The sequence below is a fragment of the Rhinoraja longicauda genome, chromosome 8 (assembly GCF_053455715.1).
Source record: "Rhinoraja longicauda isolate Sanriku21f chromosome 8, sRhiLon1.1, whole genome shotgun sequence".
NCBI classification, from domain to species: Eukaryota; Metazoa; Chordata; class Chondrichthyes; order Rajiformes; family Arhynchobatidae; genus Rhinoraja; species Rhinoraja longicauda.
Window position 1 is genome coordinate 5,733,269 of NC_135960.1, and position 27,887 is coordinate 5,761,155.

The 27,887-nt window shown below is 45.2% G+C and overlaps 1 protein-coding gene across 3 annotated transcripts in view; it reads left to right on the plus strand.

The window, feature by feature from the left end:
• Positions 1–27,887, plus strand: part of slc49a4 (solute carrier family 49 member 4) — an 89,342-nt gene that overhangs the window by 50,804 nt on the left and 10,651 nt on the right. For all 3 annotated transcript variants that reach the window (XM_078403296.1, XM_078403297.1, XM_078403294.1), the window contains exons 7-8: positions 7,774–7,901; positions 10,442–10,624. In XM_078403296.1, the coding sequence (XP_078259422.1) occupies positions 7,774–7,901; positions 10,442–10,624 (311 nt within the window). The remainder of the gene's footprint in view (positions 1–7,773; positions 7,902–10,441; positions 10,625–27,887) is intronic.

The window sequence follows — 27,887 nt, forward strand, 5'->3', positions numbered from 1 at the left end:
TCCTCGTACCTCCATGAGAACAGCATCTCATATTTCACCTGGGCAACTCACAACTCAGTGGTGTGAGTTTTGATTTCTCCAACTTCAAGTAATCCCTAACTCCCTCTCTCTCCATCCCTCCCCCACCCAAGTCGTACCGGCTTCTCGTTCTCGCCTAGCAAACAGCTAACAATGGCCTGTTTCCTTTATCATCGTTACTTTTTTGCATATCTTTCATTCATTTGTTCTATATCTCTCTACATCCCCGTTTATATCTCTCGTTTCCTTTTACGCCGACTCTCAGTCTGAAGAAGGGTCTCGACCCGAAACACCCACTCATTCCTTCTCTCCAGAGATGCTGCCTATCCCGCTTTAGTTACTCCAGCATTTTGTCTATCTTTGGTTTAAACCAATATCTGCAATTCTTTCCTATACATGGGGGATCATTATATAACTAAATTAAGAAAATCACATAAAGTCACAAATACTTTGGAATTATAGAGATCAGCCATGATCTTGGCTGATCTTGGAGCAAGTTCGCAGAGCCAAATACTGCTGCTTGTATTTCTTATGTTGACAGTTGTAGAAGGAAGAAGCTAATGGCATGTTGGCCTTCATAACGAGAGGATTTGAGTATAGGAGTAAAGAGGTCCTTCTACAGTTGTATAGGGCCCTGGTGAGACCGCACCTGGAGTATTGTGTGCAGTTTTGGTCTCCTAATTTGAGGAAGGACGTCCTTGCTATTGAGGCAGTGCAGCGTAGGTTCACGAGGTTAATCCCCGGGTTGGCAGGACTGTCATGTGAGGAAAGATTGGAAAGACTGGGCTTGTGTTCACTGGAGTTTAGAAGGATGAGAGGGGATGTTATAGAGAAGTATAAAATTATAAAAGGACTGGACAGGCTAGATGCAGGAAAAATGTTCCCAGTGTTGGGGGAGTCCAGAACCAGGGGCCACAGTCTAAGAATAAAGGGGAGGCCATTTAAAACTGAGGTGAGAAGAAACTTTTTGACCCGGAAAGTTGTGAATTTGTGGAATTCTCTGCCACAGAAGGCTGTGGAGGCCAATTCACTGGATGAATTTAAAAGAGAGTTAGATAGAGCTCTCGGGGCGAGTGGAATCAAGGGATATTGGGAGAAGGCAGGAAAGGGTTACTGATTGTGGACGATCAGCCATGATCACAATGAATGGCGGTGCTGGCTCAAAAGGCCAAATGGCCTCCTCCTGCGCCTATTTTCTATGTTTCCATGTCTATGTTTCTAAGCATCCGCGATGCTACTGAGAATCCTGACCACCTTCGTTGTGACCACATTAAATATCTTTCACCTGGTTTCCACGTCCTCCCCCTGTGGCGGAGTCTGGGGGTTCCAGAGCCTTATTGGAAGCTGGCCTTTCTCAATGCTGGGGGATTTGCTAAAGAATGAATTACACTTTATATCACACGCAACATGTCACGGTGAAATTCTTTGATTTGTCTACCATACACAAAGTATGCAAAGAGTTGCCACGTATAGGGCGCTGACAAAATCTTCAAAGGTCCCACCTCGTTCTTGGTACCCCCGTTCCGTGTTCCTCTTTGTTCTCTTGGTGGCCCCTCCTCCACGCTGGGTCCCCCTTTGTTATCGGCGGCTCCCCTATGCTGGGTCCCTCTGGTCATGGTGGTTTGGGAGAGGGGGGAGAGAGAGAGAGAGAGAGGAATGGTGTCAACAAACTCCACCAAGAACTGATGTTGAAGATCTCTATTCATTTTTTTTTAATGCATTTGGCCTTCCTAGTCCCAATGGTTTTCAAGTCATCATGCTTAACTTTATAGAGTCATAGAGTGATACAGTGTGGAAACAGGCCCTTCGGCCCAACTTGCCCACACCGGCCAACATGTCCCAGCTACACTAGCTCCATCTGCCTGCGTTTGGTCCATATCCCTCCAAACCTGTCCTATCCATGAATCTGTCTAACTGTTTCTTTAACGTTGGGATAGTCCCAGCCTCAACTACCTCCTCTGGCAGCTTGTTCCATACACCCACCACCCTCTGTGTGCAAAAGATTCCCTATTAAATCTTTTCCCCTTCACCTTGAACCTATGTCCTCTGGTCCTCGATTCCCCTACTCTGGGCAAGAGAATCTGTGCATCTACCTAATTTATTCCTTATGATTTTATACTCCTCTATAAGATCACCCCCCATCCTTCTGCTCTCCAAGGAATAGAGACCCAGCCTACTCAACCTCTCCCTATAGCTCAGACCCTCTGGTCCTGGCAACATCTTTGTAAATCGCCTCTGAACCCATCAAGCTTGACAATATCTTTCCTATAACATGGTGCCCAGAAATGAACACAATACTCTAAATGCGGTCTCACCATCGTCTTATACAACTGCTACATGACCGCCTAACCTCTATACTCAATACCCTGACTGATGATGGCCAATGTGCTAAAAGTCTTTTTGACCACGTTACCTACCTCAAGTCAAGTCGAGTCAAATTTATTTGTCACATACACATACACGATGTGCAGTGAAATGAAAGTGGCAATGCCTGCGGGTTGTGCACAAAAAGAATTACAGTTACAGCATATAAATAAAGTTAATAAGTTACTATTAGTGTTGACAAAAATTTAGTCTCTGGGGTTATAAAAGTTGACAGTCCTGATGGCCTGTGGGAAGAAGCTCCGTCTCATCCTCTCCGTTTTCACAGCGTGACAGCGGAGGCGTTTGCCTGATCGTAGCATCTGGAACAGTCCGTTACTGGGGTGGCAGGGGTCCCTCATGATCTTGCTTGCTCTGGATCTGCACCTCCTGATGTATAGGTCATGCAGGGGGACGAGTGTAGTTCCCATGGTGCGTTCTGCCGAACGCACTACTCTCTGCAGGGCCATCCTGTCCTGGGCAGAGCTGTTCCCAAACCAGACTGTAATGCAGCTCGACCTTCAAGGAACCATGCCCCTGTGCGTCTAGATCCCTCTGCTCTACAACAGAGGCTAACCATTCACTGTGCCGGTCCTGCCCATGTTAGACGTCCCAAAATGCAACACCTCACACTTCTCTGTATTAAATTCCATCAACCATTTCTCAGCCCACCTGGCCAATCGATCCAAATCCTGCTGCAATCTTTCACAACAATCTTCTCTATCTGCAAAACCACCTACTTTTGTATCATTATGGGTCAACTGGGGCATGTCTGTCTTCAAGTAGTTTGGTTTTTGCTCTTGATCCCAGCATCTACAGATGCCGTTGATTGTTTATTCCAGAGATAGACACAAACTGTTGAAGCGGGTCAAGCAGCATCACTGGGGAACATGTACAGGTGCCATTTTGAGTTGGAACCCTTCTGCAGACTGATTATAGTGGAGCGAAAAAGAAAGCTAAGGGAGAGGAGGGGCAAGATAGGACAGAGGAGAGGCAAGATCGGACAGTCTCTTCATCTCTGGCCTTTGTCCACCAATCTATCTGCCTATCAAATAACCCCCCGGCCTGTGTTCACCTTTTACCGGCCATCCTCCGCCCTGCCTCTCCTCTCTCCTAGCTTACTTTCCCGCCTTCCCTACACTGCCTAAAGAAGGGGTCCATCCTGAAACGCTACCTGTGCATGTCCTCCAGGAATGCTGCCTGAACCTTTGCGTTACTGCAGCATTTTGTGTCTATCTACAAATACCCGTATCCCCTCTTATTAGCACAATTGCAGTGCAGAGATTGTTTTAGCCAAAGAGAGACACAAATGCTGGAGTAACTCAGCGGGTCAGGCAGCATCTCTGGAGAAACGGAATAGGTGACGTTCCATGTCGAGACCCTTCTTTTGGCCACTTTGTTACCACTTCGATGTGCTGGCCCATATTGACCTACTTTAGCTCAGGACTCTTGTCTTATTCTCGCAAGATTCTCCCTCATGTTATGAATTATGCCTGTCACACAATATATATGAATGAGGCCATTTAATAATATCACGGTTGATTGTAACTTTATCTCTGCCTTCTCCTTTCCCCATGATGACTTTTCATCTCCCCCCCCCCCACACTCTTTTCAACTAGTATTCACCTCTATTATATGCAGGTCAATAATAGACCTGTTCTATTTATTGAATGATGATCAACTGCAGAACTGTACTTCCACACACAATAGAATCTGATAGTTTATTTTGCTGCTGACATTTGGAGTTGGTGCTGCTTAATCCATTTTTTCTGTCCTTGTGTATTTTACAGGCATGTCAATATTATTGATTTCAATCTGTATCTATCTTTCAATAGTTTTCTTTGCATTCCTTCCTTAAAGCTTTGCCTTGACTGGAGACTTAAACCTGCCATTGTTAAAGTCACCAAGCACATCTTTTCTGCCTTCCCTCAAACCTTTCTGCACCATGTTGTATCCTGTTGATAACAGTCTGCATCCAACTCATTGTATTTAGTTTAATGTAGAGATACAGCGTGGATACCGGCCCACCGGCCCATCTCTGAATGCATTCAAGAGAGAGCTAGATAGAGCTCTTAAGGATAGCGGAGTCAGGGGTATGGGGAAAAGGCAGGAACGGAGTACTAATTGAGAATGATCAGCCATGATCACATTGAATGGTGGTGCTGGCTCGAAGGGCCGAATGGCCTACTCCTGCACCTATTGTCTATTGAGTCTGCACTGACCAGTGATCCCCGCACATTAACCATAAAACACATTACCCTACACACACTAGGGACAATTTTACATTTATACATTTATAGCAAGCCAATTAATCTACAACCTGTACGTCTTTGGAGTGTGGGTGGAAACCGAAGATCTCTGAGAAAACCCACGCAGGTCACGGGGAGAACGTACGAACTGTACAGATAAGCACCCGTAGGCAGGATCGAACCCACGAGTCTGGCGCTGTAAGGTAGTAGTTCTCCCGCTACGTCACCATGCCGCCTTTATCTTTCCTTATCTTAACCTCTTTGCCTTCCTATTTTCCATCAAAGTTGGTCCCTACACAGTCAAACCTGTCAGTTGTCCTCAGCCAACTTTTCTAATGGTCTTCCTACTGAAATGCTGGCTCGTTCATTTCCCCGCAATGTAAACTGGTTTGGGCTTTTTTTTGGTCTCATTTAAAGTATTGCTGTCATACATTTCTCAGAGCAGTAAAGAATCCATGCTTGCAATTGTATTTTAATGCACGCAGTTACCTGACATTCCACTTTTCTGCTTGCTTCCCATTCGCATTTCAAGTAGGTTTATCTCCAGGGACTTCTACTGATGCCTGTGTAATATAAATTGGTTGTTGGTATTCAAGCAAAGGCTGCAACTAAGCAGATTTCCACCTCTAAAGAGACTTGCTAATGCTACATTCCGCTTTAAAATGAGGCTCTGATACAGATACAGACACAGCTAAAGAACTAATGTCAACACCGTAATTATGGTGCAAATGTGCACACAAGGGTTGTTCTCTTCCAATTCTAATTCTTTTAAAATGATGTCTCCCGCTACACGGTGGCGCACCAGTAGAGTTGCCGCCTTGCAGCGCGAAAGACCCAGGTTCAATCCTAACTACGGGTGCTGTCCGTACAGAGTTTGTACGTTCTACCCGTGGCCGAGTGGGTTTTCCTTGGGTGCTTCAGTTTCCTCTCACACTCCATAGACGTACAGGTCTGTAGGTTAATTGGTAGAATTTTCAAATTGTCCCTAGTATGTGTAGGATAGTGTTGGTGTACGAGGATCGCTGGTCGCCTCGGACTTGGTCTGAAGGGCCTGTTTCCGCGCTGTATCACTAAACTAAACCATTGTTAACTCCGTAGTTACTGTTTGAAGCAAATGTGCACATGAGAAGGGCTGTTCGCTTTCAACTCTTAATTCTTTGCAAAAAGATGTGTAAATGGAGTTGGATGTATACTTGAAAAAGAAGAGAGTGCATGGCTATGAGAAGGAGCAAGTGAATGGAGATAATTGGGTGGTTCTCACACTTCAGTTTGTTATCCTTAGGCATTGTGGATGCAATGCCTGATATGATGAATTATGGGGGACCCAATCACTTGAAGCTTGTTTGACCGCTTTGGAGCATTTCCCAGTTTTGCTCCTCAATTGTTTTATTACTTTCTCCTTTTTATGAACGTCCCTCGAAGACTTACAAACGCAAAAATACCTCGGCTGTTGGAAAATTTAGTTGAAATGGGGAAAAATGCTGGAGGGGAAAGAACTCAGCAGGTCAAATGCTTGTGAAAAGAGAAGTTGGTATTCTCGGAGAGATATGTGCTGAGCTAGTGGTAGTGGTTGAGCATTAAGAGGTTCAAGCCTCAACTGATTGAGATGCACTGAATGCATTATTTCCCTCCCAAATACAGCACTTGAACGAAGCTACTGAAGTTGAAGTGAAACATTTACAGGGCCATGGGAAAGGGCAAGTGAGTGGGAGTAGACAGACAGCCCCTTCAGAGAGCTGGCACTGACATGATGGGCTGCACATTTTTATTGTGAATATTTTATATTTTATGATTTTAATTTGTAGACGCTGCAAAAGCATTAATGTTATTGAGCGAGTAGTGCAGGAAAATAACTGCAGATGCTGGTACAAATCGAAGGTATCACAAAATGCTGGAGTAACTCAGCAGGTCAGGCAGCATCTTGGAGAGAAGGAATGGGTGACGTTTCGGGTCGAGACCCTTCTTCAGACTGATGTCGGGGGGGGCGGGACAAAGAAAGGATACAGGTGGAGACAGGGAGACAGTGGGAAACTGGGAACGGGGAGGGGAAGAGAAGGACAGAGGAACTATCTAAAGTTAGAGAAGTTAATGTTCATACCGCTCAATGTTATTGAGCGATGTACTTACTCTGGCCTCCTGTGTTTAGAGATTGTGTTGTTTAGTTTAGAGATACAGGGCAGAAACGGGCCGCTCGGCCCACCGATTCCGCACCGACCAGCGATCCCCGAACACCAGCATTATCCTACACTGGGGATAATTCACAATTTTGCCAAAGACAACTAACCTACACACATTGGGGACAATTTACATTTATACCAAGCCAATTAACCTACAAACCTGTACGTCTTTAGAGTGTGGGACGAAACCAGAGCACCCAAGGAAAACCCATGTGGTCACGGGGAGAACGTACGAACTCCACACAGATAGCACCCGTGGTCAGGATCAAACCGGGTCTCTGGCGCTGTAAGGCAGCAACTCTACCGCTGCGCCACTGTGCTGCCCTGAACTATTTCTTTAAGACATTTATTCTTTGCGATACGATTTTAAACGTATTTTTTTTTAGTAATAGAGGAAAAGGGATCAGGTCTGAACATTATCCCGAGTACTCTCGCTCAAATTCATTTGATTGGGCTGTCGCCTCTGAGCCCGAAGTTTTGAGTTGTCCCGAAAATAGACATCGCTCTGTGAACTGACATGAACACATCACTAAGTATGTTTTGTGTTGCTGAAGGTGCTATTTCCCCAGTGAAACATTAAACATTGCCTGCCAGCTTCTGTGACCTTGTTAGGAGATGGAAGGGACAGCTGCTGTTTCTCCAGGCCAGCAATCGCCTTGCAACCAGCACACCACAAACATCTGATTTAATCATCCAATTTTTTGGTTTTGTTGCCCCTAACTGTGTGCAGACTGTGATTTGCGTCCATCTAAAAGTGATGATCGTCTTTCAAAAGCAATTCTTTCACAATGACAGTGCCTTCACACGAACCCGAGGATGTGACGAGACAATATATAAATAAATGATCTTCTCTGTACAAGTTCTGCTTTTTGAAACTTTTTTTTTTTTTTTTTTTTTTTTTTTTTTGCTGTTGTCGAGCGTGATTCACTGATCCTAGAGAGCCTCAAATTTCACGTTTGATATTGCAGATTTGCAGACTTCTTCAGAGGAATATTAAAACTCATCCTGCTGCTGTTGTTCTCTGGAGCCACGTTGTCATCTGCATGGTTTGCCCTCACCTGCTTCAACAATGTCACCCATCTGCCTATAACAAGAGGTACCTACTGCACAATCAGATCAGATGAGCACCATTGTGGGTTCCGTCTGAATCTGTCTTCCTTTTATTAACCTGCATGAGCTGCGTTTTTTGTAGATTAACAAAATCAAACGCATTTAATAAAACGTCACCTCAAAGCACGAACTTAAATGACACGTATTTAAATAAAGTCGCAGTCGTACAGCCTGGATGCAGTCCCTTCGGCCCAACTTGCCCACACCGGCCAACATGTCCCGTCTACACTAGTTCCAGCTGCCTGTCTTTGGCCCAAGCAGGTGGGACTAGTGTAAATGGGACGCGTTGGCCGGTGTGGTCAAGTTGGGCCAAAGGACCCGTTTCCACACCACACTGTTTTAGTTATGGAGATACAGCGCGGAAACAGGCCCTTCGGCCCACCGAGTCCGCACCGACCAGCGATCCCCGCACACTAACACTATCCAACACACAATCGGGACAATTTTACATTTATACCAAGCCAATTAACCTGCAAACCAGTACGTCTTTGGAGTGTGGGAGGGAGATTTCGGAGGGAAAACCCACGCGGTCACGGGGAAAATGTACAAACTCTATACAGACAGCACCTGTGGTCGGGATGGAACCTGGGTCTCTGGCGCTGTAAGCATTGTAAGGCAGCAACTCTACCGCTGCACCATTGTGTTGCCCCAACTCTGACTCAATTTAAATATTGCATGATTTAAGTGCGTGCTTTGAAATTAAATTTTATTAATTATGCTAATTTTGCTGCGTGGTTTTTCTTTGTGGAGAGCTGATTAACTATGTCCTCATTTTGTTGCTAAACGCTTCCTTTGTCAGTCCACAGAAAAGTAGCACAATGGGATATTCGATCTCCCTGGGAACCCCATGCATTTTATTCTATAGCGCTTCAACATGACAGTGGAATGCAGTCATGTTTTGTTTTCCTTTCTGAACGCTACTTTGTGTACTATCTTTGTCTTCTGAAAGCGTTCCCATTGTTGACTTCAATATTTAACAAGCTGATGGTTAAAAACAACAGCCGGAGAATTGGCCTAGCCCATCTGACAAGACTGCCTCTGTGAGGGAAGCAAGAACCAGCAAATCCAAGTGACAAACCCTCACGCCTGCCTTCAGGAGAAGAAAATATAAAAGAAGTCCACAATTTGAAAAGAAATAGAACAAGGAACTGGGGGAAGGGAACGGGAAAAGCAAACACTGAAGCTTAAAATCTGAAGTGATCTAAAAAGTTAAAAATTAATATCAATAGACAATAGGTGTAGGAGTAGGCCATTCTGCCCTTCGAGCCAGCACCACCATTCAATGTGATCATGGCTGATCATTCTCAATCAGTACCCCGTTCCTGCCTTCTCCCCATACCCCCTGACTCCGCTATCCTTAAGAGCTCTATCTAGCTCTCTCTTGAATGCATTCAGAGAATTGGCCTCCACTGCCTTCTGAGGCAGTGAATTCCACAGATTTACAACTCTCTGACTGAAAAAGTTTTTCCTCATCTCTGTTCTAAATGGCCTACCCCTTATTCTTAAACTGTGCCCCCTGGTTCTGGACTCCCCCAACATTGGGAACATGTTTCCTGCCTCTAACGTGTCCAACCCCTTAATAATCTTATATGTTTCGATAAGATCCCCTCTCATCCTTCTAAATTCCAGTGTATAAAAGCCCAGTCGCTCCAGTCTTTCAACATATGATAATCCCGCCATTCCGGGAATTAACCTAATAAACGTAGGAGACTTTGTGGAGACTGTGTACCCAGTGCCAGAGGGAATAACCTGTGGATTTGTCACCTTTTCAAGCAATGTCTTCATGGGATTATTATTAATGTTGCTGGCATTTTATCATACAGGTCATTTTAAACTTTTCCCATGTGTACCTTTTCTCTAGAATTTAATGTGTGTTAATTGAAAGCTGAGGAAAGGCATGTTGTGATTTCTGGATCATAAGTGATAGTAGTAGAATTAGGCCACTCGGCCCATCAAGTCCACTCAGTCATTCAATCATGGCTGATCCTCTCTTTCTATCTTGTTTATTGTCTCTCTCTTTCTCTATGGGTCTTGCCCCATCTCACCATCCCTCCCCACAGCCCTGCTTGTTTGCCCTCCCAAACTCAATGCCCCTCCCTTGCTCCCCTTCCCTTTGCCTGACTTGATTGTTCCCATTTGTCCCTCTAATTCTCCAGTTCAATTTCCCCTCCCCACTCTCCCACCTCCACTCAGCCTTTTGTTCACTCGTGCCTTCCTCAGTCGCCCTCCACTCGCTCCCCCTCTTCTCGCTGGGTCATTTGCCCTATCTCTCTCTCTCTTGTTCTCCCCTCCTCCTTGACCCCCATTTTAGTTTGTTCACCTTCATTTCCCTTCCTATTTCCTTGAATGTGCAGCACAAATCTTCCCCCCCCCCCCCCCAACGTGTGATAGGAACGGAAATGATAGCAAATTGGCACTCTGCTCTTGTCCTAATGTTTCATGGTTTAATTGGTGTGTGCTCATGTAACGTTAGTATTAAGAGTTATTCCATTTTCTACTTTTAATTGGTTCTCTTTGGCATTACAGTGACTCTATATACATCGTGCATATTAACTGGAGTATTCATCATCAGCAGTGTACCCTTCTTCTTTGAACTCTTTGTGGAGACTGTGTACCCAGTGCCAGAGGGAATAACCTGTGGATTTGTCACCTTTTTAAGCAATGTCTTCATGGGATTATTATTAGTGTTCCTGGCGTTTTATCATACAGGTAATTTTAAACTTTTCCCAGTGTGTACCTTTTCTCTAGAATTTAATGTGTGTTCATTGAAAGCTGAGGTAAGGCATGTTGTGATTTCTGGATCATAAGTGATAGGAGTAGAATTAGGCCGTTCGGCCCATCAAGTCCACTCAGTCATTCAATCATGGCTGATCTATGTCTCCCTCGTAACTCCATTCTCCTCCCTTTTCCCAATAACCCCTGACACCCGTGCTAATCAAGAATCTATCTATCTCTGCCTTAAATATATCCACTGACTTAGCCTCCACTGCCTTCTATGGCATAGAATGCCACAGATTCACCACCCTCTGAAGAAATTCCTCCTCATCTCCTTCCTAAAAGAATGTTTTTTAATTCAGAGGCCGTGATCTCTAGTCCTAGACTCTCCCGCTAGTGGAAACACCCTCTCCGCATCCAACATCCTCTCCACATGTCACGTGCGATTCTATTGGCATAATAGGTTCGTTTTTTGCATGGCAAATCTATTGTTTTTTAATTAGAAGATAATTGTTCTGATTCTTTTTGCTATTGAAGTCGCAAAGTTACATTGTAAAGCACTTTAAAGGTCTCTTGATTGCAGATCTAGTTATTGCACAAGAAGGAATGAAACAGGACCCTGGATTTTTGTACACCAGGAATTGGAAACGTTCAGCTTCATGAACCATTACTGTGATAGATGTACGATAGCAGGATCCATCATAAACTAGTGCTATTTACAATCACTTGTCCTGTCAATGAGGCATGATTGTGAGGCAGCTGTGTATTTGTAAGCAGCGCGCACATTTTATGCAGCTGTCTAACTGAAAATGGTTACGACTGATAAATTTAATGACTAGGAGGTTTGCACATATACTTTATGAACAGAAAATCTCAAAAACCCAGAACAGACGCAGACTGGGCGATCGTTTCGCTGAACACCTTCGCTCAGCCCGCCTGAACCTACTTGATCTCCTGGTTGCTGGACACTTTAATTCTCCTTCCCATTCCCACACTGACCTTTCTGCCCCAGGTCTCCTCCATTGTCAGAGTGAGGCTAAACGCAAATTGGAGGGACAGCATCTCATATTTCGCTTGGGCAGGTTACACCCCAGTGGTATGAATATTCATTTCTGTCACTTCAGGCAGCCCCGCCATTCCCCTTCTCTCTATCCCTCCCCCACCCAAGTCACACTAGCTTCTCATTTTCACCGTACAAACAGCTAACAATGGCCTGTTTCCTTTATTGTTTTTTTTTGTATATCTTTTGTACATTGTTCTTTATCTCTCAACATCATCTATATCCCATACTCCTAACCAGTCTGAAGAAGGGTCTCGACCTGAAACGTCATCATTTCCTTCTCGCCAGAGATGCTGCCTGTCCCGCTGAGTTCCTCCAGCTTTTTGTGTCTATCTTCGGTTAAAACCAGCATCTGCAGTTCCTTCCTACATATATTAATGCCGTTGTTGGACATGCCAGACATCATGTTTATTGATTCCCATTCCCAACCTACATGCAGCAACTGGCTGTTAACTCACAAAGTAGCATATTTGAAGAGGTACCTTGTGCTTGGCACGTGAAGAATGTGGTGATTGGGGTAAGCCGTTCGTCCGGCAACCTCAGAATATTTTTACAGACTGGAAATCTTCACATTTCACACCGCAAAGGCAACTGAACACCAAAGATACTAGAGGAGCAAGATAGACCACTCGACCCTAAAAACCGTAGTATGTCATGGCGCCATTTTAGTAGGCAGAAACTTGCAGAAACATTTAAAAAGATAAATAACAAAAAATTGTGAATTGATAGATGAGATATATTCTGCATTTTAATGGTATCATCACACGTACTGTTGCCCCAAAACACTGATTACACTGCGAGAGGCATAGCGAACGGCGGATTTTGCCTACTAAAATGGCAGACGTTACGCTCCTTTGCGCACTGCACTTCAGTATAGGCGATTTCAACGGAGTGGTCCATCTTGTTGCTCTAGTATCTTTGCTGAACACTAAGGTTAGATGAAAAGTCTTCAAAGAGTTGCAATTTTTAAGGAATGCCACAGACGGCTTGAGTAGAGCAAGGCCCCACCGTCAATAAGACACGTGTTTGTCTGGATTGCCTCAGCTGTCGGGTGAATGGTAACGATTCCTCTGTAGCATTCCCGTTTATCTGCAAATCGTGCGAATGGACTTGCCCCCGAGAGGGCAGAGGTTATGTTTCTTTGATGTCAAAATGTATCAAAAAGGTAGTTTCTGTACACCAACGAGATCTCTTGAGTATCAAGCGTTCACAGCAGCATAGACACAAAATGCTGCAGTAACTCAGCGGGAAAGGTAGCATCGCTGGAGAGAAGGAATGGGTGACGTTTCGGGGTCGAGTTAATCCAGTTTTTTGTGTCCATCTCCCAACTTCTATACACGATACTCTGACTGTTGAAGGCCAATGTGCCAAAAGCCTCTCTACCTGTGAAGGAAAATAACTGCAGATGCTGGTACAAATCGAAGGTATCACAAAATGCTGGAGTAACTCAGCAGGTCAGGCAGCATCGCAGGAGAGAGGGAATGGGTGACGTTTCGGGTCGAGACCCTTCTTCAGACCTTTCTTCTCGACCCGAAACGTCACCCATTCCCTCTCTCCTAGATGTTGCCTGACCTGCTGAGTTACTAGAGCATTTTATGATACCTCTCTACCTGTGATGTAACGTTCAAGGAACTATGTACTAGCACCTCATATTTCGCCTGGGTAGCTTGCAGCCCAGTGGTATGAACATTGACTTCTCCAACTATAGATAGTTCCTCTGTCCCTCTCTTCCCCTCCCCTTCCCAGATCTCCCACTGTCTTCCTGTATCCACCTATATCCTTCCTTTGTCTCGCCCCCCTGATATCAGTCTGATGAAGGGTCTCGACCCGAAACGTTGCCCATTCCTTCTCTCCTGAGATGCTGCCTGACCTGCTGAGTTATTCTAGCATTTTGTGAATAAATACCTTCAGCATCTGCAGTTATTTTCTTATACTACCTGCACTCCTAGATCCCTCTGCTCTACAACACTCCCCAGAACCCTAACATTCACTGTGTATGCCAGGCCCTTGTTGGACTTCCCAAAATGCAACTCCTCACATTTTATTTTATGGTATTAAATTCTATCAATCATTCCTCAGCCCACCTGGCCAACCGATCAAGATCCTGCTGCAATCAGATAGATGGATAAAGACGTGTGAAGGTGTGAAAACGGCAAAGGGAATGGAGATCAAGGCAAATGTAGAATAGATCATTGTTAGCTGGGAGAAGGTAGCAACAAAGCATACAGAGATAAAATGTAGTCGGAGACAGTAAGACTGATCGGAGAACTGGGAAGGGGGAGGGGGAGGGATGGAGAGAGAGTGAAAGCAAGGGTTACTTGAAGTTAGGGAAGTCAATGTTCATGCTGTAAGTTGCCCGAGCTAAATATGCTATTCCTCTAATTTGTGCTGGGCCTCACTCTGACCCTGGACAGAAAGGTCAGTGTGGGAATGGGAGGGGGAGTTAAAGTGTCCAGCAACCGGGAGAGTACTGAGCGGAGGTGTTCAGCGAAACGATCACCAAGCCTGAGCGTGGTCTCGCCAGTATACCTGGAACAGCGGATACAGTCGATGAGGCAGCTTTATGCAAAATGGTCCTGGAATCCACAACCTTTATACAGCGTGGCAAGGCTGACACTTTAGTTACTTCCTCGTCCAAATGCCCTAATTTGAGCGTATGCATCTGATACGGGCTACTTAAATTCCAACTTAAATATTAATTAGATAATGCCAGATCTTAAAAAGGCCCGTTAAGAGGGCTTTAAAAGAGAGTTAGATAGAGCTCTAGGGTCTAGTGAAATCAAGGGATATGGGGAGAAGGCAGGCACAGGTTACTGATTGTGGATGATCAGCCATGATCACAATGAATGACGGTGCTGGCTCAAAGGGCCAAATGGCCTCCTCCTGCACCTATTTTCTATGTAAGATTGAATTTGAAATCAATGGGGTTTGGGGTTCTGTCTTAGAATAATTTATGAATTCTCCTTGTGAATCGAAACAACGGAGAGGCAGTTGTCGACCATGCTGCCCCACGGTGACTGATTCCATGGACACCATAAATATAAAAGCTCTGGGACTGTCAGCCGAAGCATTTGCTTCTGGATTGAGAGGTAGTCTTTGGACTTTAGAGATACAGCATGGAAACTGGCCCTTCAGCCCGCCGAGTCTATGCCAACCAGCATTCGCCCCCGTACACTAGCACCATCCTACACACTAGGACCAAATTCACAATTCTTACTGAAGCTAATTATCCTGCAAACCTGCGTGTCTTTGGAGTGTGGGAGGAAAACGGGAGCACTTGGAGATAACCCACGTGGTCACTAGGAGCAGAATTAGGCCATTCGGCCCATCAAGTCAACTCCGCCATTCAATCGTGGCTGATCTGTCTTTCCCTTTTATCCCCATTTTCCAGACAGATAGCACTTGTAATCACGATCGAACCCAGGTCTGTGACGCTGTGAGGCAATAACTCTACTGCTGCACCCGAGTTAGTGCAAGAATCTTTTGAAGGGAGGGCTATACTTGTGTATTTTAAGAGGTCAAGAGCTACTATCATATCATATCATATCATATATATACAGCGCGGCAACAGGCCTTTTCGGGCCACCAAGTCCGCGCCGGCCAGCAATCCCCGTACATTAACACTATCCTACACCCACTAGGGCCAATTTTTACATTTACCCAGCCAATTAACCTACAAACCTGTACGTCTTTGGAGTGTGGGAGGAAACCGAAGATCTCGGAGAAAACCCACGCAGGTCACGGGGAGAACGTACAAACTCCTTACAGTGCAGCACCCGTCATCGGATCATCTGGGAGTGGCCCACAGAAGTGATCTTTGCTGCTTGCATGAAGAGTTGGCTATCATTTACTGGACCTAAAGTTATTTGTGGGTGTAGCCGTTATGAATGCCTTGGGCTCGCTTCTGCATTCCTTTAAATCCTTCTCCACTTGGTACAAGCACAGGAATTTTAACCTCTGTGCTGACTACAGCTATCTGCATTTGTACATTCTCTGAGATAAACTCCTTCAAATATTATCTCTGTGGCTCACTCCACTGGTGTAGTCCTGTCCCATTTAATAACTGTTCCAGGATTGTCTGTTTTTTCCTGCGTGCGTTTGAAAATCCAGACGTTTTGTGCACAATGAATGGGTACGTTGTTGAAGGCAAGTCTAACTTCTCTATTCTTGCGAATGTGTAGAAAGGAACTGCAGATGTTCTGCAGTCTACAGGTGGGTTCCAACCTGAAACGTCACCCATCCTTTTTCTCCAGAGATGCTGCCAAACCCGCTGAGTTACTCCAGCACTTTGGGTCTATCTTCCATTCTTGAGAATCGTCTTTCCACTCTTGCTGAGCAATATAGTTAGCTCTTTGGTTTTTCCTTTATTCTCTTTTTTCGGTTCCCTTTTTATTTAATCTTTTGATAGTGCACTTTTTTTTTCAGTTTAGTTTATTGTCCGGTGCACCGAGATACACTGGGAAACTTTTTTTGCTATCGAGTCAGCAGAAAGGTTATACATGATTGCAATCAAGTCATCCACAGTGCACAGATACAAGATAAAGGGAGTATTAATAAAGTCCGATTAAAGATAATCTCCAGAGTGGTAGATGATAGGTCAGGACTGCTCTCTAGTTGGTGATAGGACGGTTCAGTTGCCTGATAACATCTGGGAAGAAACTCTCCCTGAATCTGGAGGTGTGCGCTTTCATACTTCGGTGCCTCTTGCCTGATGGGAGAGGGGAGAAGATGGAGTGGCCGGGGTGAGACTCGTGCTTGATTATGCTAGCAGCCTTGCCAACTCATCGTGAAGTGTAGACGGTGTCAATGGAAGGGTGGTTGGTTTGCGAGACGGTCTGGGCTGCGTCCACAACTCTCCGCAACTTCTTGCGGTCTTGAATGGAACTGTTCCCAAGCTATGCTGGGTGTCCTATAGACAATAGACAATAGGTGCAGGAGGAGGCCATTCGGCCCTTCGAGCCAGCCCCGCCATTCAATGTGATCATGGCTGATCATTCTCAATCAGTACACCGTTCCTGCCTTCTCCCCATACCCCCTGACTCCGCTATCCTTAAGAGCTCTATCTAGCTCGCTCTTGAATGCATTCAGAGAATTGGCCTCCACTGCCTTCTGAGGCAGAGAATTCCACAGATTCACAACTCTCTGACTGAAAAAGTTTTTCCTCATCTCAGTTCTAAATGGCCTACCCCTTATTCTTAAACTGTGGCCCCTTGTTCTGGACTCCCCCAACATTGGGAACATGTTTCCTGCCTCTAGCGTGTCCAACCCCTTAATAATCTTATACATTTCGATAAGATCTCCTCTCATCCTTCTAAATTCCAGTGTATACAAGCCCAGTCACTCCAGTCTTTCAACATATGACAGTCCCGCCATTCCGGGAATTAACCTAGTAAACCTACGCTGCACGCCCTCAATAGTCCTGTCTCAATGACACAAGCAGTGACCAAATGGTTGCTATAAATTACCGTGGGATATGGGCGTGTTATGTTCCCATCTCTTGACGTCCAGTCACTCAATTGGAAATGGCATTTCCACAGATGCATTATTTATCAAGTGGATTCTGTAATACTTATTGAGTAGCATTACATTGATGGGAAAATAGCACATGTTATCTCATTTATAATTGACATTAAAAATACAGTTTAGGAATGTGTATTCCACAAAGACATTGTTGATGACAGGAGTGCCTCCAAATAGACTTTTAGACTTTAGAGGTACAGTGTGGAAACAGGCCCTGTGGCCCACCGAGTCCATACTGACCAGCAATTATCTCCTACACTAGCACTATCCTGCACACTAGGGACAATTTACAGTTTTTAACCATACAAATTAACCTACAAACCTGTACATCTTTAGATTAGGGGAAGAAACCGACCGCAGCATCCGGAGAAAACTGTCGTATGAGGAAAGATTGGAAAGACTGGGCTTGCAATCACTGGAGTTTAGAAGGATGAGAGGGGATCTTATAGAGACGTATAAAATTATAAAAGGACTGGACAAGCTAGATGCAGGATAAATGTTCCCAATGTTGGGGGAGTCCAGAACCAGGGGCCACAATCTAAGAAAAACATAGAAACATAGAAAATAGGTGCAGGAGTAGGCCATTCGGCCCTTCGAGCCTGCACCGCCATTCAATATGATCATGGCTGATCATCTAGCTCAGTAACTTGTACCTGCCTTCTCTCCATACCCCCTGATCCCTTTAGCCACAAGGGCCACATCTAACTCCATCTTAAATATAGCCAATGAACTGGCCTCAACTACCTTCTGTGGCAGAGAATTCCACAGACTCGCCACTCTCTGTGTGATGAAATGTTTTCTCATCTCGGTCCTAAAAGACTTCCCCCTTATCCTTAAGCTGTGACCCCTGGTTCTGGACTTCCCCAACATCGGGAACAATCTTCCCGCATCTAGCCTCTCCAACCCCTTAAGAATTTTATATGTTTCTATAAGATCCCCCCTCAGTCTTCTAAATTCCAGTGAGTATGAGCCTAGTCTATCCAGTCTTTCTTCATATGAAAGTCCTGCCATCCCAGGGATCAATCTGGGGAACCTTCTCTGTACTCCCTCTAAGGCTAGAATGTCTTTCCTCAGATTAGGAATACAGGGGAGGCCATTGAAAACTGAGGTGAGAAGGAAACTTTTTCACCCAGAGAGTTGTGAATTTGTGGAATTCTCTGCCACAGAAGGCAGTAAAAGACAATTTACTGGATGAATTTAAGAGAGAGTTAGATAGAGCTCTAGGGGCTAGTGGAATCAAGGGATATGGGGAGAAGGCAGGCACGGGTTACTGGTTGCAGATGATCAGCCATGATCACAATGGCTCGTAGGGCCAAATGGCCTCCTCCTGCACCTATTTTCTATGTTTCTAAAACTTATGCGGTCACAGGTTGAATGTACAAAGCCTGTACAGACAGCGCCCATAATCAGGATCAAAGCCAGGTCTTTAGTGCTGTAAGACAGCTGCTCTACCGCTCCGCCACTGTGTTGTTCACTGATACTTTGAAGAGATTTTGTATTATTGTTATAGCTTTACCACTAGCAAGCAAGTACCCTTTAATGCCACAAAATTCCGTTTGATATGTGATATTTCCATTTGCAGTTGGCTAGTGTCATAGACTTGCAGAATGAAAAGAGGCCCTAGGGCCCAACTTGCCCACACCAGCCACATGTCCCATCTACACTAGTCCCACCTGCCTATATTTGGCCCATATCCCTCAAGACCTGTCCTATCCATGTACCTGTCGAAATGTTTCTTGTACGTTGCGATAGTACCTGCCTCCACCAGCAGCCCGTTCCAATACATTTTGTGTGGGAAAAAGTTACACCTCGGGTTCCTGTTAAATATTTACCCCCTCGCCTTAGATCCTCTGGTTCCTGATTCCCCTACTCTGGGCTAGAGACTCTATGCGTCTATCTGATCTGTTCCTCATAGACAATAGACAATAGGTGCAGGAGTAGGCCATGATTTTGAGAGTACAGATTTAGTGCATGCAATACACTCATAGAATCAGCAGATACAATAAATAGCCAGTAAACTTGTTTTCAGTAATGTTGGTTGAGGGAAGAATGTTAGGGGAGCTTCCTGTTTCTCTTAGATAGACACAAAAAGCTGGAGTAACTCAGCGGGACAGGCAGCATCTCTGGAGAGAAGGAATGGGAGACGTTTCGGGTCGAGACCCTTCTTCTGACTAGTCAGGGGAAAGGGAAACGAGAAATATAGACGATGCAGAGAGATAAAGAACAATAAATGAAAGATATGCAAAAAAGTAACGATGATAAAGGAAACGGGCCATAATTAGCTGTATGTTGGGTGAAAATGAGAAGCTGGTGCGACTTGGGTGGGGGAGGGATGAAGTGAGAGGGAATGCCGGGGTTACTTGAAGTTAGAGAAATCAATATTCATACCACTGGGCTGTAAGCTGCCCAAGTGACATATGAGATGCTGTTCCTCCAATTTGTGTTTAGCCTCACTCTGACAATGGAGGAGACCTGGGACAGAAAGGTCTGTGTAGGAATGGGAAGGAGAATTAGCAACCAAGAAATCAAGTAGGTCCAGGCGGACTGAGCGAAGGCGTTCAGCGAAATGATCACCTAGTCTACGTTTGGTCTCGCCGATGTACGAGTCCACAACTTGATCAATGGATACAGTAGATGGATGAGGTTGGAGGAGGTGCAAGTGAACCTCTGCCTAATGTGAAAGGACCGTCGGGGTCCCTGGACAGAATCGAGAGAGGAGGTATAGCGACAGGTGTTGCATCTTCTGCGGTTGCAGGGGAAGGTACTTGGGGAGGGGGTGGTTTGTGTGGGAAGGGACGAGTGGACTAGGGAGTTGCGGAGGGAACGCTCTCTGCGGAAGGCTGAAAGGGGTGGAGATGGGAAGATGTGACTGGTGTTGGGATCCGGTTGGAGGTGGCGAAAATGTGTTGTGTGCGACGGCTGATGGGGTGAAAGGTAAGGACTAGGGGGACTCTGTCCCTGTTGCAACTAGGGGGAGGGGAGCAAGGGTGGAGCTGTGGGGTACTGAGGAGACACGAGTGAGGGCCTCTTACTCAGCTGGAAAAATATGGCGGCATGGTGGTGCAGCGGTAGAGTTGCTGCCTTGCAGTGCTTACAACGCCGGAGACCCAGGTTCGTTCCCGACTAAGGGTGCTTGTCTGTACGGAGTTTGTACCTTCTCCCCGTGAGCGAGTGGATTTTCTCCGAGATCTTCAGTTTCCTCCCACACTCCAAAGACGTACAGATATGTGGGTAAATTGGCTTGGTAAATGTAAAAATCGTCCCTAGTGTGTGTAGGATAGTGTTAATGTGTGGGGCCTGCTGGTCGGTGTGGACCCGGTGGGCCAAAGGGCCTGTTTCCGTGCTGTATCTTTGGTCGCCATTTGATGATGAGAGCAGGTTGCTTGCTTTGTTGTTCAGGACAGCTGCATTGTGTGGAGGTTTGCATGTCCGTCCAGCAGTGGATCAGATTTCACTACCAGTGAAAATAATTCTACATATCTGAATATCTAGCATCTGGGATTGCACAATACAGGGCTTCAACGTTCACTTAAGAAAAAAAAAGAAATATCTACAACTCCACAAGGATTCCTGTTGTTTATTTGTAACGTTGTAACCTCTGGCCCTCTGGCAGTCATGGCAAGAGCACATTTATAATGACATGTTATCCTTAATAAACTTAAACATCCAAGTTTGAGTTTGTATGTGTATGGATGGATGTTTGTGTGTGTGTGTGTATATATATATATATGTGTGTGTGTGTGTGTATATATATGTGTGTGTGTGTATATGTGTGTGTATGTATGTATATATATATATATATATATGTGTGTGTGTGTATATATATGTGTGTGTATATATATGTGTGTGTATATGTATGTGTATATATGTGTGTGTGTATATATATGTGTGTGTGTGTATATATGTGTGTGTGTGTGTATATATGTATATATGTGTATATATATATGTATATGTATATATGTGTGCGTGTGTGTATATGTGTGAACACAAAATGATGGAGTAACTCAGCGGGACAGGCAGCATCTCTGGAGAGAAGGAATGGGTGACATTTCAGGCCGAGACCCTTCTTCAGACTCTGGCAGACCGTTCTTTCAGATTGGTTATTGTTACAGAATAGAGCAAATTGGATTGAACTCTATCGTGCCATTGACATTTTGAAGGAGTCTGGTGCGTTCTTTATCGTTTATCCTTTTTGAGAAAGGTTGTCTAACATGGTGGTGATGGGGATTAAGTCAGCACAGTTTTGAGGAGAGATTGTCCACCCTGCAGCTGTTTTCTTTGGAACAAAGTGAGTGGAGATTTATTTGAGAGAGATAAAATTATGAAAGGCATGTTAAACAGAAAGGACTTAATTTCTCTTAGCAGAGAGGTCAGTAACAAAGGGCTATAGATTTGTCAATTGGTAGAAGGATTAGAAAGCAGTTGAGGAGAAATTATTTCATTCTGTTAACAGGAGAGTTTGGAACTCTTTTTAAAAAAGGATAATTGGTTCATCACCAATTTTTGAGAAGAATCTGCAGCACCACTTGAAGTGCCATAATCTGCAAGGCAATGTATTGAGACCGAATTCATTTTTGGGCTAGCAGTGACCTTGATGGGCTGCATGGCCTCTTGCCAAAAAACATCTGGGCAGGAATGGCATTTGTCTTCTGGCTGACACCACCACAGAGAAGATGGAGACCACATGGGAAGTCCAGAGCATCTGACCACTTTGCAGAGAAACGCAGGCCTCCTGAAGTGAGAGGCCAGATGCACTTTGCATCCAGTCCCACAGCTCCATGCAGGCGATGCTGGCTTGAAGGGCCGAATGGCCCACTCCGGCACCTACTCTCTCTGCCAAGTACTCTGCATGTAGAGCACGGCCCATTTTTTTTGAATGAGCTGGCTGACCCAAGGCTATAAACTCTTTTTCTGTTATTTCCTTTAAATGTTCTGGTTTTAATTTGGTTAGTTTAAGGCATTATAAACCTTGTTCAAAGGTTGCTCAAAGGATGGCAGTGGCAGCTTCATCGTTTTTGCTGGGCCAGAAAGTAAGTACCATCGCGGGAAAAACATGGGCAACGGGCCCAGTCTGGTGCAATTCAAACTAATAATTTGATATTTCTAAGGAATGCATTACCTTCTCTTGGCATTGGTGGTATTGCAAAGCTGAAGTAGGAAGAATAGGCTCAGCGCATGGAGGTTTTTACACATTCTATGCTTTTGCTCTTTGTATCCAATGAGGTTCGAAGGATATTGGGAAGGAACTGCACCGAAGACAGACACCAAATGCTGGAGTAACTCAGTGGGACCGGCAGCATCTCTGGATAGAAGGAATGGGGTGACGTTTCAGGTCGAGACCCTTCGTCTGAAGAAGGGTCTCGATCCGAAATGTCACCCATTCCTTCTCTAAGGGGTAGGCCATTTAGAACTGAGATGAGGAAAAACTTTTTCAGTCAGAGAGTTGTGAATCTGTGGAATTCTCTGCCTCAGAAGGCAGCGGAGGCCAATTCTCTCAATGCATTCAAGAGAGAGCTGGATAGAGCTCTTAAGGATAGCAGAGTCAGGGGTTATGGGGAGAAGGCAGGAATGGGGTACTGATTGAGAATGACCAGCCATGATCACATTGAATGGCGGTGCTGGCTCGAAGGGCCGAATGGCCCCCTCCTGCACCTATTGTCTATTGTCTCTCCAGAGATGCTGCCTGTCCCGCTGAGTTACTCCAGCTTTTTGTGTCTTATCTTCAAGGTTTGAAGGATGCTTGTAATCAGCGGAAACTCTGAGCAGATTAATTCGGGTTGTCTCAAACCATGCCGTAGATATATGCAAGTGTTAGTTGTGATTCAACGATTTGCCTCTGACTTGAAAAGTTTAAGAGTTAGTTCAGAAACTTGAGTACAAAAAAGCTGTGGCGACATGAGTTCAGTGCCAGCATCACTTTCAGAGGTGCTGCATTTGGATAAGGCATTCAAGGGACATCCTCCTTTCTCATTAAAGACTGAATTGCAGTATTTCGATGGGGCAGTATTGATCCACACGGCCTGGCTTCTATTTACAGCACCGTCCACGTTGCCGAAATAATTTTATAAAGGACATCAAGTGCTACAGTGACTCAGTGGGCCAGGCAGCATCACTGGAGAACATGATTAGGTGACCTTTGGGTCCGGACTCTTCTCCAGAAATGCTGCCTGACCCAAAATGCTGGAGTAACTCAGAGGGTCGGGCAGCATCTCTGGGGGGAAAAAAGCGCAGGTGACATTTCGGTTTGGGAGCCTTCTTCAGAAGCACTCTTATTTTCTCCAGAGATGCTGCCTGGTCCCCTGTTACTCCATCACTTTGTGTCCATCTTTGGCACAAACAAGCATCTGCAGTTCATTTTTATTACACATTGCCTGACCCTCTAAGTTACTCCAGCCCTTTGTCTTTTTTCTTTGTAAACCAGCATCTACTGTTCCTTATGCCACCAAATAGTTTATCTGAACATCGTTGCTTGTGCAAAGTCTGTGCTGTGTTTGTTTATTAAAGCAGTGACAATGTGTTTCTATAGTATATGGTGGCATGGCGGTAGAGTTGCTGCCTTACAAGGCCCGAGACCCGGGTCGATCCTGACTACAGGTGCTGTCTGTACAGAGTTTGTATGTCCTCCCTGCGACCACGTGGGTTTTCTCCGAGATCTTCGGTTTCCTCCCACACTCCAAACACGTGCAGGTTTGTAGGTTAATTGGCTTTGTAGAAATGTAAATTGTCCTTGTGTGTGCAGGATAGTGTTATTGTGCGGGAATCGCCGGTCGTTGGAGACGCGTTGGGCTGAAGGGCTTGTTTCCATGCTGTATTTGTAAACTAAACTATTTAAATGGCAGTGAAGGATTTGGTGAAGTCTTGAGTAGTGAAGGACTCTCCTTAAAATGTAAAAAGAGACCTGGGCAATTTAAATGTGGAGCGGGCCTTACTTGTTCTGTATTCAAAGCTTTCATTGCTACCATACCACTATGAAGAATGATTAACTGCAGTCTGGACAGGCTACTTCAAGATGATCAGCACCTGGCCTTTCAAGAAACAAATTAGTCCCCCCTCTCCACCACTGCCAGCCAGTTTGGTAAATATCTTTTAAGCAGCGAATTGTGGACACAGCCCATCGCACAAACCAACCTCCCTTCCATTGACTCCATTTACACCTCACGCTGCCTCGGCAAGGCCAGCAGCATAATCAAGGACGAGTCGCATCCTGGCCACTCCCTCTTCTCCCCTCTCCCATCAGGCAAAAGGTATGGAAGTGAGAAAAGGCACACCTCCAGATTCACGGACAGTTCCTTCACAGCTGAATCATCCCACCACAGTAAACGTTATTCCCTTATGTATCGGAACACTGTAAATGGCTCGATTGTAACCACGTATTGTCTTTCTGCTGACTGGTAGCACGCAACAAAAGCTTTTCACTGTACCTCGGTACACGTGACAATAAACTAAATGGAACTGAACTTGAGGAAGGCAATTGCCAAGACTAGTTGTGATTTTTGCAGAGATGGGAACCAACAGCGGTGATGAGAAGCCACCTTGGGCAATCTCCAACAATTGCATCAGACTTCTACAGTACACCTTCGCTCAGTCTGCCTTGACTTGCCTGATCTCCCGGTTGCCAAACACTTTAATTCCCCTTCCCATTCCCATACTGACCTTTCTGTCCTAGGCTTCTTCCATTGTCGGAGTGAAGCTAAATGCAAATTGGAGGAACAGCATCTCGTATTTCACTTGGGAAGCTTACACCCCCAGTGGTATGAATATGGATTTCTCTAACTGCAAGTAATCCCTGCACTCCCTCTCTCTCTCCATCCCTTCCCCATCCAAGTCGCACCAGCTTCTCGTTTTCACCCAATAAACAGCTAACAATAGCCTGTTTCCTTTATCATCGTTACTTTTTTGCATATCTTTCATTCATTTGTTCTATATCTCTCTACATCACTCTACATATGTCACTTCCCTTTCCCTTGACTAGTCTGAAGAAGGGTCTCGATCCGAAACATCACCCATTCCGTCTCTCCAGAGATGTTACCTGTCCCGCTGAGCCACTCCAACATTTTGTGTCTATCTACAGTGAAACAAGCAGGTTACAAATAATCATGTTCATGCTAAAGTATAAATCCACTTGTACTGAGTTAATCTAGTATTGATCAAGGTTCTCTTGATCCTCAAGTTCAGCGTTTCAAGAATGTTAACACTATTGTGACGCTACAGGTTTTTCTTTTGCAAATTAATCACTTTCATTGAAAGAGTGCTGAAGTTGTGTTTCTGCACCTAATATTTTGGGGACCGTAATTGTAAGTTGTAGTGCCCACACTCTTACAGCTATTACTGCTTGAGACTGTTACCTAGTGGCATGTGTGTACAATGTACTTGGCTCCCATATATTTCACTCACTCTTTAGACTTTAGAGATACAGTGTGGTAAAAGCAACACCAGCGCTATCCTACACACTAGGGACAATTTTACAGAAGACAATTGACCTACAAACCTTTAGTGTAAGAAGATAGCTGCAGATGCTGGTACAAATCGAAGGTATTTATTCACAAAATGCTGGAGTAACTCAGCAGGTCAGGCAGCATCTCGGGAGAGAAAGAATGGGTGACGTTTCGGGTCGAGACCCTTCTTCAGACTGATTGCAGTGGGGCGGGACAAAGGAGGTATACAGGTGGAGACAGGAAGACTAGAGGGAGAACTGGGAAGGGGGAGGAGAACAGAGGAACTATCTAAAGTTGGAGAAGTCAATGTTCATACCGCTGGGCTGCAAGCTGCCCAAGCGAAATATGAGGTGCTGTTCCTCTAATTTCCGGTGGGCCTCACTATGGCACTGGAGGAGGCCCATGACAGAAAGGTCAGACTGGGAGTGGGAGGGGGAGTTGAAGTGTTCAGCCACCAGGAGATCAGGTTGGTTAAGGCGGACTGAGCGAAAGTGTTGAGCGAAACGATCGGCGAGCCTGCGTTTGGTTTCGCCGATGTAAAGAAGTTGACATCTAGAGCAGCAGATGCAATAGATGAGGTTGGAGGAGGTGCAGGTGAACCTCTGTCTCACCTGGAAAGACTGTTTGGTTCCTTGGATGGAGTTGAGGGGGGAGGTAAAGGGACAGGTGTTGCATCTCCTGCGGTTGCAGGGGAAAGTGCCCGGGGATGGGGTGGTTTGGGTAGGAAGGGACGAGTGGACCAGGGAGTTACGGAGGGAGCGGGCGAAAACCTTTATGTCTTTGGAGTGTGGGAGGAAACCGGAGCTCCCGGAGAAAACCCACGCAGTCACGGGGAGAACATATAAACTCCGTGCAGCCAGCCCCCACAGTCAGGATCGAAGCTCGGTCTCTGGCACTGTGAGGCAGCAACTCTCCCGCTGTGCAGCCCTTGCGAGTGGTGAGATTAAACATTTCCCCCTCGATCTATTAGCTGGAATTCAGCTCATGGGGAGGCTGGCTTTGTGGCGTGCTGTGGTAACTTCTGCTAACCTGGTAAATGTGATATTGATTCTTTTACTCAGCAGTTTAAGAATGTTGCACCTCTTGTGATTTTCGCAGTGCTTTTTGTAAATTAGCCACTTCAATGTAAAGTGCTTCTGCAAGCATTAGTTGTTCGGAATGACATGGATGTCCTTGAAACGGTAGCTCATAGTTATGGATACTTAAACAGGATTGGTGTGCATTTGAATCATTTTGACCTAGATTTGCTGTCTCGAAGATTAATGATTTATTGACGCATTTTCATGCTACAAGACATACAGCCTTGCACCTGTTAATCTCCAGACTGCTGGAATAGACTTCAGACTTGTTACAGCACGCTGGCTATCTAAGCTCACAACTACGATTCACTGATGCAAAGTACATCGATCTCTTTTATTTGTGCAAAGCATGTATTTTTGCACCAGTTCCAGGAAATCTGTGTTGGGCAGTTCTCCAGTACATATCCTCTAAACTCAACCATGCCGTTAATGTTTGACTAGAGTCTAGTCTAAACTGCTTTCCGAAATATGTCTCGTAACGCACTGCGATGCGTTTAATCAACTGAATTTCTTTCGCTGTGTACAATGAAGGAGCGAAGCCCATGACTAATGTTGAGATTGGTCTACCTGGGACTTGGCCTTTTTTCCTCCACCTCCTAAACTCTAGATTGGAAACTTTCAGCTGCAGACTTATGAATTATGTATTCCCCAAGGCGGCTTTGATATGTTTCTATCTGGTCGTTGGGGCATGACGGAAGTGTTTGGCATGCACTGGTAATGCTCACTCGGGTCATGTCCAAGTCTGCATAAATTGAGATTCCTTCGCTGAATGTGTGGCAGAGATAAAGCTTTAAAATAAACACAACTTGATTTTAAAAGCTTGAATAAAATGATACGTTAATGAAGTGGGTCATTGGGGGCGGTGAAATGGAAAGAATGGACAAGCAAATTTTTGGGGGCAAAATTAACATAAGCAACGGGACAAATGGAACTGATTGACAGAGGATGCTTCTGTTGGCAATCGCTGTCAGCCATTCACAGCTCGGGTTGTCCTGTACTTTCAACGATGCTTGGCTAAACTCTGAAGTTTTATAGGAGCTGGGGTCAGATGCCAACACATCAGTCCTCCCACTTTGCCACAAGACTTGCCATTGAGTCGTGCCGTACAACACTGATATCTGGAGAGACACAAAATGCTGGAACAACTCAGCGGGGCAGGTAGC